The sequence below is a fragment of the Notamacropus eugenii genome, chromosome 1 (genome assembly GCF_028372415.1).
Source record: "Notamacropus eugenii isolate mMacEug1 chromosome 1, mMacEug1.pri_v2, whole genome shotgun sequence".
NCBI classification, from domain to species: Eukaryota; Metazoa; Chordata; class Mammalia; order Diprotodontia; family Macropodidae; genus Notamacropus; species Notamacropus eugenii.
The window spans coordinates 490,213,020-490,228,156 of NC_092872.1; the positions used below are offsets into that span (position 1 = coordinate 490,213,020).

The following is a 15,137-nucleotide window of genomic DNA, read 5'->3' on the forward strand; positions in this document are numbered from 1 at the left end:
CTGGAACATAGTTAAGTACTTAATAAATGCTTGTTTCCTTCCTTCTTCTGTCCATCTATCTTAGACTTATGGGCAGTTCTCTTTCCCACAATATTACCTGCAGGTGGAACCATAGAAAGCTGTTTGCATATGATTCACCACGTATCATTTCAGTTATATCACTTGTTAAGAAGGGACCCGTAGGCACCAAAAAAGTTTAAGAACCCTTCTGGACAAGGTCACGCTGCTAGTAAGTGGCATAACTGGCGCTTACAAGCTGATCAACAAGCTCCAAATACACTGTTCTTTATGTTATTCCACCTTGCTTGTGAAATAACTATTTGTTTCCCTCTATTCAGTCAAATGCTTGGTAAATTCAATGAAATAATTAAGTAAACCAGCATACAGAATTGTAGTTGTTTAATCAGATTTACTGGTAGAATTTATTTAAAATGGTTAATCTGATAATTCATGCAGAGGTTTCCTAAGCCTATACTGTTCTAAGAATTTAAATGCTTAAAACCTTTTTTGGACCACTAATCTTCAAGTGCTATATAAATGCCAAATTATTTATGTGTGCATACATATGTATATATACGTGTGTATTTCCTGTTTACCTATGTGTGCATATTTTGTTTTGTCACAGTAGAATATAAACCCCTTCAGGGCAAGAATATTTCTTTTTTATTTTTTTTGCTTTTGTTTATCCCAGTTCCTAGCAAAGTATCTGGCTCTAGGTAGGAATTTAACAAGTACTTGTTGAATTAAATTAAATTGATAGGACCTGCTGCACTTGACTTTGACATTTCCTTTAAGAATTCTAGGTAACCTCCTAACTGTTTAATTAACTGAACCAGGCTTAAACAGTGCATATATAGACAGTTGTAAAATTGCAAAGGAAAAGCACTTTGCCACTGTCTCAAGACCTAGGACAGGACAGAGTCTCAGCTTTTCTATTTGTAGAATGAGGAACTTTGAACAGGAAAATAATTAAGGAAGTTTCTTTTAACCCTGATACTGTATTACTCTGTGGTTTCTCGGGTGGTAAATGAAGCGAGTGTCATGGGAGAAAGATTTTAAGGCAGAATGGGACATGTTTCTTCTAGTTAAGTCAGAGAAGACTTTGTAGAGGAATTGACATTGAAATAGGAGGAAGATGAGTTGAGCTTAGTGGAGGAAAGGGAGTTAAGATGATAGATGAGAAAGTACTCTAAAACATATCATACGTAACTTGTTACTTATTACACATAAACACTGTAGTCTGAAAGAGGTCTTGACAGTGGGTTAAGCTACTTAAAAACTACTTTCTTCTCAACATTCTGTTGCCATCTGTTTTATTAATTGGATGAGAGCATTAGCTGTTCTGTAGTTCTGTGCAATTTGAGAATACAGAAAGATATAAGCTGTGATCCAGGGCAATTATTGTCATATTCTTTTTTCCTCTGACCCCGTTAACAACCAGATTTAATGAATTGGCTTACCTTGTTCAACTAACGTGTAGCATGTGTAGTATTTACTTATTGATCATAGAGACAATGCCTTCATTTTATTTCCATGAATTTTATACATATATACTTAATTCACCTAATGTTTACAGAGCAAAAATAACTTCATATTTTAACAAAGTTGGTGAATCAGGTGGAAAATATCATTGAATGCTAGATATACATGAGCCTTCAAATGTGTAGTTTTAGTGACTCATTTTAAATTCAGCATGTTCTTGCTCTTCCTCTCTTATTTTCATGCTTCTTTCTGTAGTTTGAGACAACAGGACTAGAAAACACATCACAAAAATGCCCAAAGAAAACTGACCATTTGAGACAATGATGATGATAATGGTGATCAAGGTGATGTTTATAATTGTTCTTACTGCCCTTTAAAGCTTACAATGTGTTTTTCTCAAAATAGTTCTGTGAAGTAAGTTGTGATTTATTATCCCCATTTTACAAGTGAGGAAGTTAGGACACAGTGAAGTGACCTGACTTGTTCATTGCCACCAAGCTCTAAGTTAGCCTGAAAATTCAGCATCAGGTCTTAAATTTTATTCCATATTTCAAAGACTCAAAGCTTCCCATCAAGATCTTAATGTATACTTTAAAGTCAGAATAAAGGGACAATTTTGCTTAAGAATCCAAGGACCATCAAAGAAAACTCAACCAATAGTAAAGTCTATGAATAATTATTACCAAATAATTTTAGTTTCCTAGTTAAAGGGAAAAAAATCTGCTTAAAAAAGAAAAAGGAAAAACATCCATTTTACCTTCTCTTCCTAAGTTTGAGATTAAGGAGATTCTGAGAAAAATGCTACATGCCAGAAATATATTTGATTTGGTAGTCCAGTTGTTATTTGAATTTGCCAAGTTTTATATTTACTCTTATTTGAATGAGAATTTTGTAGCTATTCTTAAAAGACCAGCTTTCTAAACCACACCCCTGGATCTGAAAACACTTGTTTAGTATATCTCTAGCTGTATCTGATACTGTCCTTTAACTGCAGTTTCTTTTAACAGACCTTTCATCAATCAAATTGTTGGCTTTGTGAGTTTAATTAGGAGACTGTGCAGTATTGTGAGCTGCTGAGTGATCTGCAAATTCAGCAAATTTCAGTTTGTTCTATTATCTTTGATAGAAGATGTATCTATTCGGTTAGGGGTTTTATACATCTTATTCATTTGGCAGAAAATGAATATTAATGTATTTAATTGATGAACCAAAAATCTGCAATGTTTGTTTCCTCAAAGCAGAAACATAACAACCAAGATGATTATCAAAGAAGCCAACTCTTTTTTGACCCTTTTTGCTCATCATCTTTCAAGTAAAATCATTTGATCAATCAACAGGTGCTTAAGTACCTGTTATCAACAAGGTACTATGCTAGACAATGCAGATACAAAAGAAAACAAAAAAATGAGAGTGGGAAATACAAAGTAATTTTGGGAGGTGTGCCATCAGTTGGAAGATAGATTGGAGCCAAATTGTAAAGGACTTTAAATGACAGACTGGGGAGTTTGTTTGCTATGCTGTGAAGTGAGAGGGATTGACTGCAACTTTGTGAGCAGAAGAGTGACATGGTCAGATACATGCTTGAAGAGTGTCACTTTGGCAACTGTGTAGAGAATACATTGGAGAGGAGACATGCTAGAGGCAAGGAGAACACTTAGGAAGCTCTTGTAACAGTCTGAGAGAGATATTAGGACCTGAAGGAGAGTAGTGGCCCTGGGAGTTAAATGACAGAGACGTGGGGGTGGAAACATCAAGATTCTGCAAGTCTTTGGAGTTGGATAGAAGGGAGAGAGTAAAAAGTGGACGATAACTCCAAGGTTGAGAACCCGAGTAATTATCATGGTGTCCTGAGCAGAAATAGGGTATCATTTCCAAAGAGGGGTAGATTGGGGGAAAGTAATGAGTTCTCTTTTGGAGTGCTGATTTTGAAATGCCTATGGGACATTTAGATTGAGCATGTAAAATTGGATGCAGATCTGGAGCTCAAGAGAGATTAGGGCTCTCAAAGAAATATGGGTGTAATCTGTGTAGTGATGATCCTTGAACCACTTCTAATTCCCACTCTCTTTTTTCAGACTGGGCTTCTGCCATTAGAGTTGCTGTCTTGGATTGTGCTGCAGAAGAAAACTCTGACACCTGCAGGGACTATGATATTCATTTTTACCCAACTTTTAGGGTGAGTTGCTTATCGACCCTCTTATTTTCACTTCATGCTTGGACTAATACATCTTTCCATGTCATTTCTACTATTTCACCATCTGTCAGAACATTTTTTGTAAGGAATTTCATCCAAATTGCATTTATATTTCCACAGTTTATTCTTACCATTTTGGCCAAGTACTTGAACTTATCAGAAGGCTTTGTATGTGTTTTGCAAATGCTTTACCCCATCCTAAGCTCCCACCAGAATGTACTATGTTTTTGCTGGATTATTTCCTTATTTTTAAAACTTTGAAGAAAGGCAATCTGGAATACAGAAATAAATGTTAGTAGAATATATAGTAGGTGACTGTGCAGAGAAAGCTGTTTGTTTTTAATGCTTTTTTAAAAAAAAATTAGAGGCAAAGAAACTTATTATGGCTCTAAGAATACCAGTTAATTCTGTTAAGGATATAGAGGCTAATAGTAACTGATTTCTTGATTATGTTAAGACAAGATTGTGCTTTTTCTACCCACTAGAGGGCACAGTTTAAATTTTCAGTTTTATGACTCCCTGGCAATTTCAGCCTAAACAAAAGGAACAGAATCAACGAGCAGTCTGGTTTGGTTTGGTTTGGTTTTGAAGTTGGAAATCCCTATTTGGCAAGTCAGTTTTATACCTACACTTATGTGCATAGGTATTTCCAAAATGTAAAATGCCTCTTAACTGCTTTTATGAGAAAAATCATTGATAAAAGAACTTTTTCAACTCCAAAATAAATCCATTAACTTGCTATCACATCTTAAGAAGAAACAACCTCTTTGAGAGAGATTAGGCTAAATTATCTCTTAGGCCTCTTCCAGTTCTAACACACTATGGGGTATATGTTTAACTGGAATGAGAGATTCCCTAGACCTGGCAACAATATGAAAATACTATTGCCTCTAAATAGACTTTAAAACGTACCTGTTTAGATGTACAGGCATCATACTATGGTGGAAAGACTGTTGGAACCAGACATAGTCAGAAGGCCTGCGTTTAAGTCCCATTTCTGAAAACTAAGAGTATAAAGTTTAGAAGTTCATTTAACTTTATTGAGCCCCAGTTTTATTCATCTGCAAATGGGGGTAAAGACACTTCTGTTTCCCACCTGAGAGGATTGTTGTGGGGAGAATACTTGGTGAAGTCTTAAAGCACTACATGAATGTGAGTTATTCTTAACTACTTTGACTTTTAAATTTTAAAACATTATATTACATAGGCTTATTTCTCACTGGACTGGTCAGAAAAAAATATAGTTTCTAAACATTTGGTAGTTTAAAAATCTGGTTGCTTATATGAACAGGAATATTATTTTAAACCATGTCATAGTTTAAGGTATATACTGTAGTTTTGAGTGCAGTAATGCCAATAGGAAGATTCTGAAGTTCACTGAGCCATTTTTGGAGAATAGTTCAGAGAGGTATAGTTGTAAAGGTGCACATTTGGGGTTGTATGTATTACATGTATAATATCTATTAGCAAGAATTTTTCTTATTTGTTGTACTTTTTCCTCAGTATTTTAAAGCATTTACAAAGGAGTTCACAACTGGAGAAAATTACAAAGGTATGAATATGATCATTATGTTTGAAATAGACTAGGGTTATATTGTAATCTTTTTGCATTTAAATGGTCCTTTGGCTAGAACAGTGATATTAAACCCAAGCAGAGAAGGGGAGGAGTGAGGGTGGGGCAATAAACCATGGACAAGGATCCCTGAAGCTTGTGTATCAACTTAGAGAACCACATATTAGCATCTGTGTTCCATTCTGTTTTTATTTATTTTGTTAAATATTTCCCAGTTACATTTTAATCTGGGTCTGGTCCTACTCAGGGATGTTGCAGCCCACCGATTTGACATCACTGGGCTGTAGCACTCACATTATATAACCCCTGTAGGTGGACTTGCATACATCAATACTGTGACCTGTTTGTTGTTTGTTTTAGAGAACAAATTAGGAATTCAGTAAAAGATTTGTATTTTTTCAGTTGTGTTTGATGTTTGCCATTTAGAAAAGTAGTAGTGGTTTAATTTTTATTTTTTTTCAGCAGGAATTGATAGAGAGCCTCAGACAGTAAGGCACACAATGATTGATTTCCTCCAGAATCATACCCAAGGAAACAGACCTCCTGCTTGTCCATCTTTGGCCCCTGTTACGTAAGCATATTCGTTGTGAAAACTGACATTTTTGTCTCCAGAAAAAAAAGATATAAGAAATAAAACTCAAGTTTATTCTGCTCAGATATTGATTTGTTTTTGCTGGACTCAGGTTTCACACTTCTGTTCAAACTTAAATTGGATTACTTTGGCTGGTAGGGTTTATGTTAAAGGACTGCTAAGTTCCCCTTTAACTCAAAAGATTCTTTGACTGTATGGCTACTTGAAGATGGTGGTGAGATGTCTAAGCTCCTTTGTAGATTAAATTGTTTTATTCTTTCCTCCTAAAAGGTCCAGTGACATTTCTCCTCTCCTGGACAACAGTGGTGGTCGTTATATTGCTATTTTGTTTGAAAGCAATAGCTCATATGTTGGACGAGAGGTACTGTATAATTTTTTCATTTCATCTCATTTTTAAAGTTCAAACCATGTAGTTTGGTTTCAGTAGTGTACAGTCAGAATTCATATGCAGAAGTAGTTGGCTGTTTCATAATTAGTTTGGGCATCTTGACAGTGTTAGTCCTTGTTATTTCACTTCATACACCCTTCCATTCTCGCTAATTTGTATTACTAGCTATTTTCCAAACTTGACTTTGCGTCTTCCATCTTAATCAGTATATCAGTAAGCATTTATTAAGTGCCTACTATTTGTCAGTCACCGTGCTAGGCTTTAGGGATACAAAGACAAAAATAAAATAGTCCCTCCTCTTAAGGAGCTTACAATAAGGAGAGTGTGTATTTGTGCACACATACATGTGCACATGCATGCATACATGTACACATGGTCACACACACACACACACACACACACACACACACCCCTCCCTAAGTACAAGGTAGTTTGGGGGTGGTATATGTCAACATATGGTGGTGACCTCTGAAGCTCCCGTGGCTTGAATGCTTTCTTTCTACTTCCTCCTTTTCAGAATCCTTATCTTCAGGTAAGGCTCAGTTCAGTTACCATCTCTTTTATGAAGTCTACCCACATATTAGTTATTTCTCTCTCAAATTGTCTTGTAATTACTTATTATCTTCCCCCCATCAAATGTAAGCTTCTTAGGTACAGAGATTTTTTTCTTTATATCTCCATCTCTCAGTATAGTATCTTACAGTTAGTAGGCATTTAGTCTTTGTTAAATTGAATTGAATTGAGGCTTAACCAGCCCGAAAGGTTTTAAATATAAGACCAGGGATTTCATGTTTAAAGTTCAAAATTGGGGACTTTTCTGACCATTTAAATTCTTTCTTAGATGTCTTTTCTTGCTTTAGGTTCATTGTCAGTAAGGCTATTTCAAACAACTTATTTATATTCAAGCACTTTAACTACATTCTTAATAAAAAATGAGATTTTTTTTTGTGATGTCCTGCTATACTTTGGACTCATTTTGAGACTGTGGAAGTTTACTATTTTGTCATAGTCCAAATTAAACGTTAACACAGTTGTAAGGATAAGTGTTCTCTGAGAATCCTCTTCTTAGCAAAGACTAGAAAACTCCTTAAATTTCTGTTATCTCTGAATTTTAGGTAGCCATGCTCAACCTTTCCCTGTACCTATAGATAATTGAGTCTGTGTTGTATGTACCTTACATACCTTGCTGAACAGATTGATTAAGATCTACAAATAGATCTCAAACCTTGGCCTGGCTGCCTCTAAGCTGGCTCCCACCGCTGCTATACCTTGCTCTGAGGTATGCTGGTATTCTCAGTGGAGAGGAGAATGCAGCCAACAGAGACAACCCCCCAACCTGTTCCCCACAAGGATTTTGCTATTTTCCTTCTCCTGGTGTTCCAAGGCTTTGAGAAAACACAAGGTGACTTCTTATAAAGCGGTTGGGGTTTCTCCCTACTTGTCTTATTGGCTTTCTATAACTGACTAACTCTTTCTGTCTCTCTGTTATGTACAGTTTGATTTTTTAAGTGAATATTGCATTTAATATGATAGTAATGTCACTTTGCTGTTTATTTGTGTCCCTTCTGAACTCTTTTTGCTTTTTTCTATTTTTAAATGTTTTTATTGTGTTCTTCCTTTTTTTGCTTCTCTACTACTACCTGTTAATTTGCTTCCCTCCCCACAACAGAAGCTATCTTGTGGGTTGTTTTTTTTTTTTTAAAGTACAGTTAGGACAAATATCAGTACACTGGCTATATCTGAAAATCTTTATCTCATTCTGCACCTCTAGCCCACCACCTCTCTGTTGAGAGATGAATGGCACATTTCATCATAGATCTTGTAAAGTCACAGTTGGTCATTGCATTGATTAGAGTTCTGTAGTCTTTCAAAGTTTTTTTCTAGGCATATTTTTTCCACTCTTGCCTTACAATCTTATCAGTGTTTATATCCTAAAAGTATTTGGCCCTCATTCTGCTTGCAGAGGAGAAGCAATGTTGGAGATGTGTGATAGGGACACAGAGGATTTATTAGTAGCATTTATCTTATGTTCTAAATAGTATATTCCTCATGAATTGTTGACCAACTTCAGTTAGCTTAATAGAAAAAGTAGCTCATTTTAATTTTGGTAAATGTCTTATGTCACAATTAAAAAGTTAAAAAGCAGTTGTCACAACTAATGAAACTACTAGGTTTTTTTGTGCTTTTAAAAAGTTTACATAGTTCTAAGCTAAATTGAGAAAACAAATATATTATTATTATAGTGGAAACATATATTACCTTGCCATTTTGGTATTATACTATTTTGCTTATGAGTTTTCTCAGTATCACACTTGAAGTAAGATAAGATGCCTGCCAACACTGGTCACTGGATTCTAGGCTAAAGAAGAATGAATATGTGGTGAAAAACACTTGATATTGTTAGGAGTGGAATAGATAGTTTAAAGTTTTGCACAGGTCACATTACTTTCTAGTAGATAATACTTTGGTGGATACATAATTTGATGGTGTAGCACTTTTTCTGTTGATATATACTGTGACCCACTAAATGGAGAACAAAAATAGCATTTGTGTTTAGAAGAAAACCCCAGGCTTCTCTAAGGCACAGTGAGCTTACCTCTGTGCCTAGCTAGTAGGTTAACCAGGATAGAAAATTACCTTTCACTGATTGGAGTATTTTTTAGGATAAAGTATGTTGTTTTGGAGGGTGGACTGGTTTTGAAAACAAACAAACAAAAATCTGCAGCTGCTAAACTTCAGCTTTTTGTCTATAAGTCTAATAAAAGATACATTACATTTTCTGCATGTAAGTAGATTTCTTTTTCACATTGTCTTAAGTTACAAAAGTTTTGAACTAAGTTGTAGAAGTGGTAAATGCAGCAAATCATGAATTTTTAAAAAATTTCACTATAGAGATCAATTCAGGACTTTTTAAATTATAAATTGATATGTAAATACATGTGACTTACTATTACAAAATTATAGTCATTATGTTGATTCTAAATTTGTTTTACCTTACTATTTTTTTCCCCAGAGAAAAACTTTGTCATGGCAGGGTCCTTTACATTCTATTTTCTCATCATTTAGGTGATATTAGACTTGATTCAGTACAAAAATATTGTGGTAAAAAGAGCGCTGGATTCTGATAAGGCTTTTCTCAAGAAACTTGGTGTTGCTTCAGTCCCTTCATGTTATCTGATTTATCCAAATGGATCTCATGGATTAATTAACATGTAAGTAATAGTATATGCACAATTTGGTCGAGGTTCCAATACTTTTTTTAAGCTTAGAGACTCTAATTAATATATAGGAATATTAGAAACTAGAGCATTCTAGTTTCGTTCACCAAGCATTTATCAAATGTGTATTTTGTCCTAAGCACTAGAAATTCAAAGACAAAAAAAGACATACTCCCTGCCCTACATTCTGTTGGGGAAACCATCAGGTAAATAAATAAGCATATACAATATAAATACAAGGTAATTTTTTGGAGGGGAGGGCACTATTTACTGGGAAGACCAGGAAATGCTTCATATAGAAAGCATAACTTGAGCAGAGTTTTGAAAGAAATAAAGTCCTTGAAGATGGTGGAATAGAAAGATACACATATGCTAGCTCCTAACCCACGGCCCATAAAATACCTGTAAAGAAGAACTCCCTGCAAATTCTGGAGCAGCAGAAGCCACAGAACAACAGAGTGGGGGAGATTTCTGTTCCAGAGAGCCCTGAAAAAATGACACGAAAGGACCGTTGTGCACCAGGACCCAGAGCAGAGCCCAGCCCTGCCTTGGCTGCGAGGCACTGAGAGGAGCAGATCCGAGCAGGCTTCAGGAACAGAATCTCCATCAGCTCCGCAGGTCCCTCCACCCACAGGCTCCAAAGGTCAATGAGAGGGTCTTTTCAGCTTGCTGAGAGGGGAGCAGAGTGTCTCCATAACTCAGGCCCCCTCAGAAGGCAGCAGCGGAGGAGGCAGCGGACAAGGGCTTCCAAAGCAGGCAGGAGCTCGGATCCATTGTTGAAGGTCTCTGAATAAACCCCCTGAGAGAACTAAGCCCCGTGTGGCAGCCCTGCCCCCACCTGAGCACCTGAACTTAATCTCACACTGAATAGCAGCCCTGCCCCAGCAAAAGCCCTGAGGCTGGGAAGCAGCATTTGAATCTCAGTCCCTAAGTGCTAGCTGGGCAATCTGGAGGCGAGGTGGGTGTGGAGAGGAAACTCAGAAGTCAAGTGACTGGCTGGGAAAATGCTCAGAAAAGGGGAAAAAAAAGAAGACCATAGAAGGTTACTTTCTTGGTGAACAGATATCTTCTCCCATCCTTTTGGATGAGGAAGAACAATGCTTACCATCAGGGAAAGACATAGAAGTCAAGGCTTCTGTATCCCAAACATCCAAAATAAATATTCAGTGGGCTCAGGTCATGGAAGAGCTCAAAAAGGATTTTGAAAATTAAGTAAGAGAGGTGGAGGAAAAATTGGGAAGAGAAATGAGAGAGATACAAGAAAAGCATGAAAAGCAGGTCAACACCTTGCTAAAGGAGACCCCAAAAAAATGCTGAGGAAAATAACACCTTGAAAAATAGGCTAACTCAATTGGCAAAAGAGGGTCAAAAAGCCAATGAGGAGAAGAAGGCTTTAAAAAGCAGAATTAGCCAAATGGAAAAGGAGGTTCAAAAGCTCACCAAAGAAAATAGTTCTTTCAAAATTAGAATGGAACACATGGAGGCTGATGACTTTATGAGAAATCAAGAAATTACGAAACAAACCCAAAAGAATAAAAAAAAATGGAAGATAATGTGAAATATCTCATTGGAAAAATAACTGACCTGGAAAATAGATCCAGGAGAGACAATTTAAAAATTATGGAACTACCTGAAAGCCATGATCAAAAAAAAAAAAAGCCTAGACATCATGTTTCATGAAATTATCAAGGAAAACTGCCCTGATATTCTAGAACCAGAGGACAAAATAAGTATTCAAGGAATCCACGGATCACCACCTGAAAGAGATCCAAAAAGAGAAACTCCTAGGAACATTGTGGCCAAATTCCAGAGTTCCCTGGTCAAGGAGAAAATATTGCAAGCAGCTAGAAAGAAACAATTCAAGTATTGTGGAAATACAATCAGGATAACACAAGATCTAGCAGCTTCTACATTAAGAGATTGAAGGGCATGGAATATGATATTCCAGAAGTGAAAGGAACTAGGACTAAAACCAAGAATCACCTACCCAACAAAACTAAGTGTAATACTTCGGGGAAAATATGGTCTTTCAAAGAAATAGAGGACTTTCAAGCATTCTTGATGAAAAGACCAGAGCTGAAAAGAATATTTGACTTTCAAACACAAAAATGAAGAGAAACATGAAAAGGTGAACAGCAAAGAGAAGTCATAAGGGACTTACTAAATTTGAACTGTTTATATTCCTACATGGAAAGACAATATTTGTAACTCTTGAAACTTTTCAATATCTGGGTAGTTGGTGGGATTACACACACACACACACACACACACACACACACACACAGACAGAGAGCACAGAGTAAATTGAATAGGATGGGATCATATCTTAAAAAAAATGAAATTAAGGGGTGAGAGAGAAATATATTGGGAGGAGAAAGGAAGAAATGGAATGGGGCAAATTATCTCTCATAAAAGAGGCAAGCAAAAGACTTTTCAGTGGAGGGAAAAAGAGGGGAGGTGAGAGAAAAACATGAACCTTACTCTTATCACATTTGACTAAAGGAAGGAATAAAATGCACACTCATTTTGGTATGAAAACCTATCTTACAATACAGGAAAGTGGGGGAGAAGGGGATAAGCAGGATAGGAGGGATGATGGAAGGGAGGGCAATGGGAGGAGGGAACAATTTGAAGTCAACACTTGGGGAGGGACAGGATCAAAAGAGAGAATAGAAGCAATGGGGAGCAGGATAGGATGGAGGGAAATATAGTCAGTGTTAGACAACATGACTATTATGGAAGTCATTTGCAAAACTACACAGATATGGCCTATATTGAGTTGTTTGCCTTCCCAAAGGGAATGGGTGGGGAGGGAGGGATGAAGAGAAGTTGGAACTCAAAGTTTTAGAAACAACTGTTGAGTACTGTTCTTGCTACTAGGAAATAAGAAATACAGGCAATGGGGTATAGAAAGTTATCTGGCCCTACAGGACAAAAGAGAAAATGGGGACAAGGTAAGGGAGGGATGATAGAAGGGAGGGCAGATTGGTGATAGGGGCAATTAGAATGCTCGGTGTTTTGGGGTGGGGAGAGGGGACAAATGGGGAGAAATTTGGAACCCAAAATTTTGTGAAAATGAATGTTAAAAGTTAAATAAATAAATTAAAAAAAAAGAAAGAAAGAAAGTCCTTCCAGGCAGAGGTAAGGTGGGAGTACATTCCATTTCATAAAGAGGTACACAGGAGATGGAGTGTTACATGTGAGGAACAGCAAGAAGACAATTTAGCTGGACCCAAGAGTGTAGGAAGGAGAATAATGTATTGTATCAAAAGGTTGGAAAGGGATCATATTGTGGAGGGCTTTAAAAATTAAACCCAGGAGCTTATATTTGGTCCTAAAGGAAAGAGAAAGGCAAATGGGCAAAAATCCAAGAGAACATTTACCTTCTTTGACCAAATTTGCTAGAAACCAATTTGATGTCGTTTGAATCTGTAAGTAATCTGTATACCTAGACATATTGAAGGTAAGATCATTTTCAATATAAATCATGAGAATAGATGTCGAAAGAGACTGGATAAGCAAACATAGTGAAGAATGGAACAGTGAGGCATTGGCTTTGTTTAAAAGAGAAGTCAATAGATTCAGCCCAGCCCACACTGGATGAAGTCAAATCCTTTACAGTCATTTGATGTTATATCCTTAGGTTCTTATTTTTCCAAGAAATCTTCTCTAAATGACTTGGTTCCTTGGTAGACTCACCTCCTAGAAAGGGACTATGCCTTTTATAGAGTATATACCCCAATTTCCTAACCAAATTTGTTGTCTTGTTAGGATGTAGTAGATAGAGAACAGGTATTGGGGCCAAGAAGACCCAGGCCTGCCTCAGATACGCACTGAGTGACCTTGAGCAAGTCACCTAACTTTTGGGTGCCCTAGATCACTCTCTAAGAAAGTATTAGTCTACAATAGCAGAGGAAGTCCTTTACATGGAGCTCCCTCCGTCTTGAAATTGCAGATCCAATCCCATCTCCCTGCTCTCATTAAGTCCTTCAGTACATGTGGACAATCTTTCCTTCTCTGCAGATAACTTCTCCCTCTCTCATTTTCCTCCCTTTCCCCTGTCTTAGCAGATAGTTAAATGAGCTGGTTTGGCCAAAAATTATATCATCAAGTAACTAACTCCTCTGATGGTGATTATCAGAAAATACATTACATAAATTGGAAGTTCATAAACCAAATCTCCAATGAATTTGGTTGGTGTATGCTAGGCTTCTAGAACCTGACCAAACAGGTTAGAATTTAGAATGAGATGTTGAACTAACAGAAATGGGTAACCAAACTGTGAAACAAAAGTGACCAACTTTCAGACCCAAGGTAACTGACTAGGCCCACTAGAATACAGGTTTACTTGTAGGCAAATTCTCCAGTGACAAGCAATAACAACACCATTTATGCAGCTTTATCCCTAAATATAATATTAATATTTTAATTATTTTTTCCTTCACATTGCTTTGTTTTCTCTTTGAAGATGAAAGAAACCTTGAACCATTTTTATTGGTAACTTTTAATGTCCTTTATTTCTATGAAATCTTAAGAGGAACTCATTACACTCAGCAACACTCCTAGGAAATCCAGCCCCATAGAGATAAGGAAAGTAAAAGACAGAATGTTTAGGTGCCCTGTTCATGGGCAGTTTCTGACTCCCCACCATTTTCAGACTGCCAATCCACAGCCCTTTTTAATTAGAATATGTTATCTTAAGATGGAAAGTTGTCATATTAAAATACTACCTTATGATATATCTGAAATAAAGTTGTTAATTAAAAGTCTGATTTGCTAAGTGTTTTCTTCAGCATTACTGGATTTTTTGTCCAATTTGTCCAGATTATGTTGATGTACAAAAGCTGATATTCATATAGATCTTTGAAATTTGTAAATTACTTTCTATACATTATCTTAATTGTCCTTATGACAGTTCTTTGAGATAGTTACTACAGGTATTATTATCTCCATTTTGCGGATGAGAAAACTGAGGCTTTGAGGGGTTCAGTGGTTTGTCCATGCTTATATAACTAGTTAAATATCTGAACTTGGGGATGAAACCCAGGTCTCCCAAGTCTAAAACTTCAGCTCACTGTATTAAGCTACCCCCTAGGCTATCTAACAGACAAATTCCTAAATTAAATGAAAAGGATTTCTTAGGATTTTAATATAAATTAACTTGTCGTGGTTGTTAGAAATATTATTCTGAAGTTCATAGACACCTCCATTTTCCATCAAGCCATTTACCTGTGAGTTCTCACCTTTGATCTCTCTTTTCTTGCAGTTTGAAGCCTCTCCGTTCTTTTTTCTCTTCCTATTTAAAGTCATTACCTGGTGTGAGGAAAAAAATGCTGTCACAGTTTCCATTTACAGTAAAACCAAACAAAGATGACAATTCGGAGATCACAGTCTGGAGGGAATTTGATAAGTAAGTATGTATTTGGCCTTTAGTTGAAAGGTTGGCCATTTAGGTAGTTAAAATTGATAAGAACTTTGATAGGAAGGACACCATAAACTGATAATGTATTGGGAAAGATTTTGTTCAGCAGTGTTGTTTAGCAGTTAGCAGTTAAACCTCTGAACCACACATAACACACACTCTCTTCAAAAGTAGCTTCCCATCCATATCTCCGTGGGGAGGAGGGAAAGCAGAGAATTCATCCTGAAGACGATGTAGTTTTTTAAACAAAGTTTATGATGTGTATCTT

The 15,137-nt window shown here is 36.5% G+C and overlaps 1 protein-coding gene across 2 annotated transcripts in view; it reads left to right on the plus strand.

Moving 5' to 3' along the window:
* The window catches only part of QSOX2 (quiescin sulfhydryl oxidase 2), a 79,008-nt gene that overhangs the window by 38,942 nt on the left and 24,929 nt on the right, over nt 1-15,137 (plus strand). The window contains exons 2-7 of one of the 2 annotated variants that reach the window (XM_072632973.1): nt 3,558-3,658; nt 5,180-5,228; nt 5,715-5,820; nt 6,112-6,202; nt 9,296-9,441; nt 14,714-14,857. In XM_072632973.1, the coding sequence (XP_072489074.1) occupies nt 3,558-3,658; nt 5,180-5,228; nt 5,715-5,820; nt 6,112-6,202; nt 9,296-9,441; nt 14,714-14,857 (637 nt within the window). Of the gene's footprint in view, nt 1-3,557; nt 3,659-5,179; nt 5,229-5,711; nt 5,821-6,111; nt 6,203-9,295; nt 9,442-14,713; nt 14,858-15,137 lie in introns of both variants that reach the window. The other variant, XM_072632972.1, reaches the window with a different exon arrangement.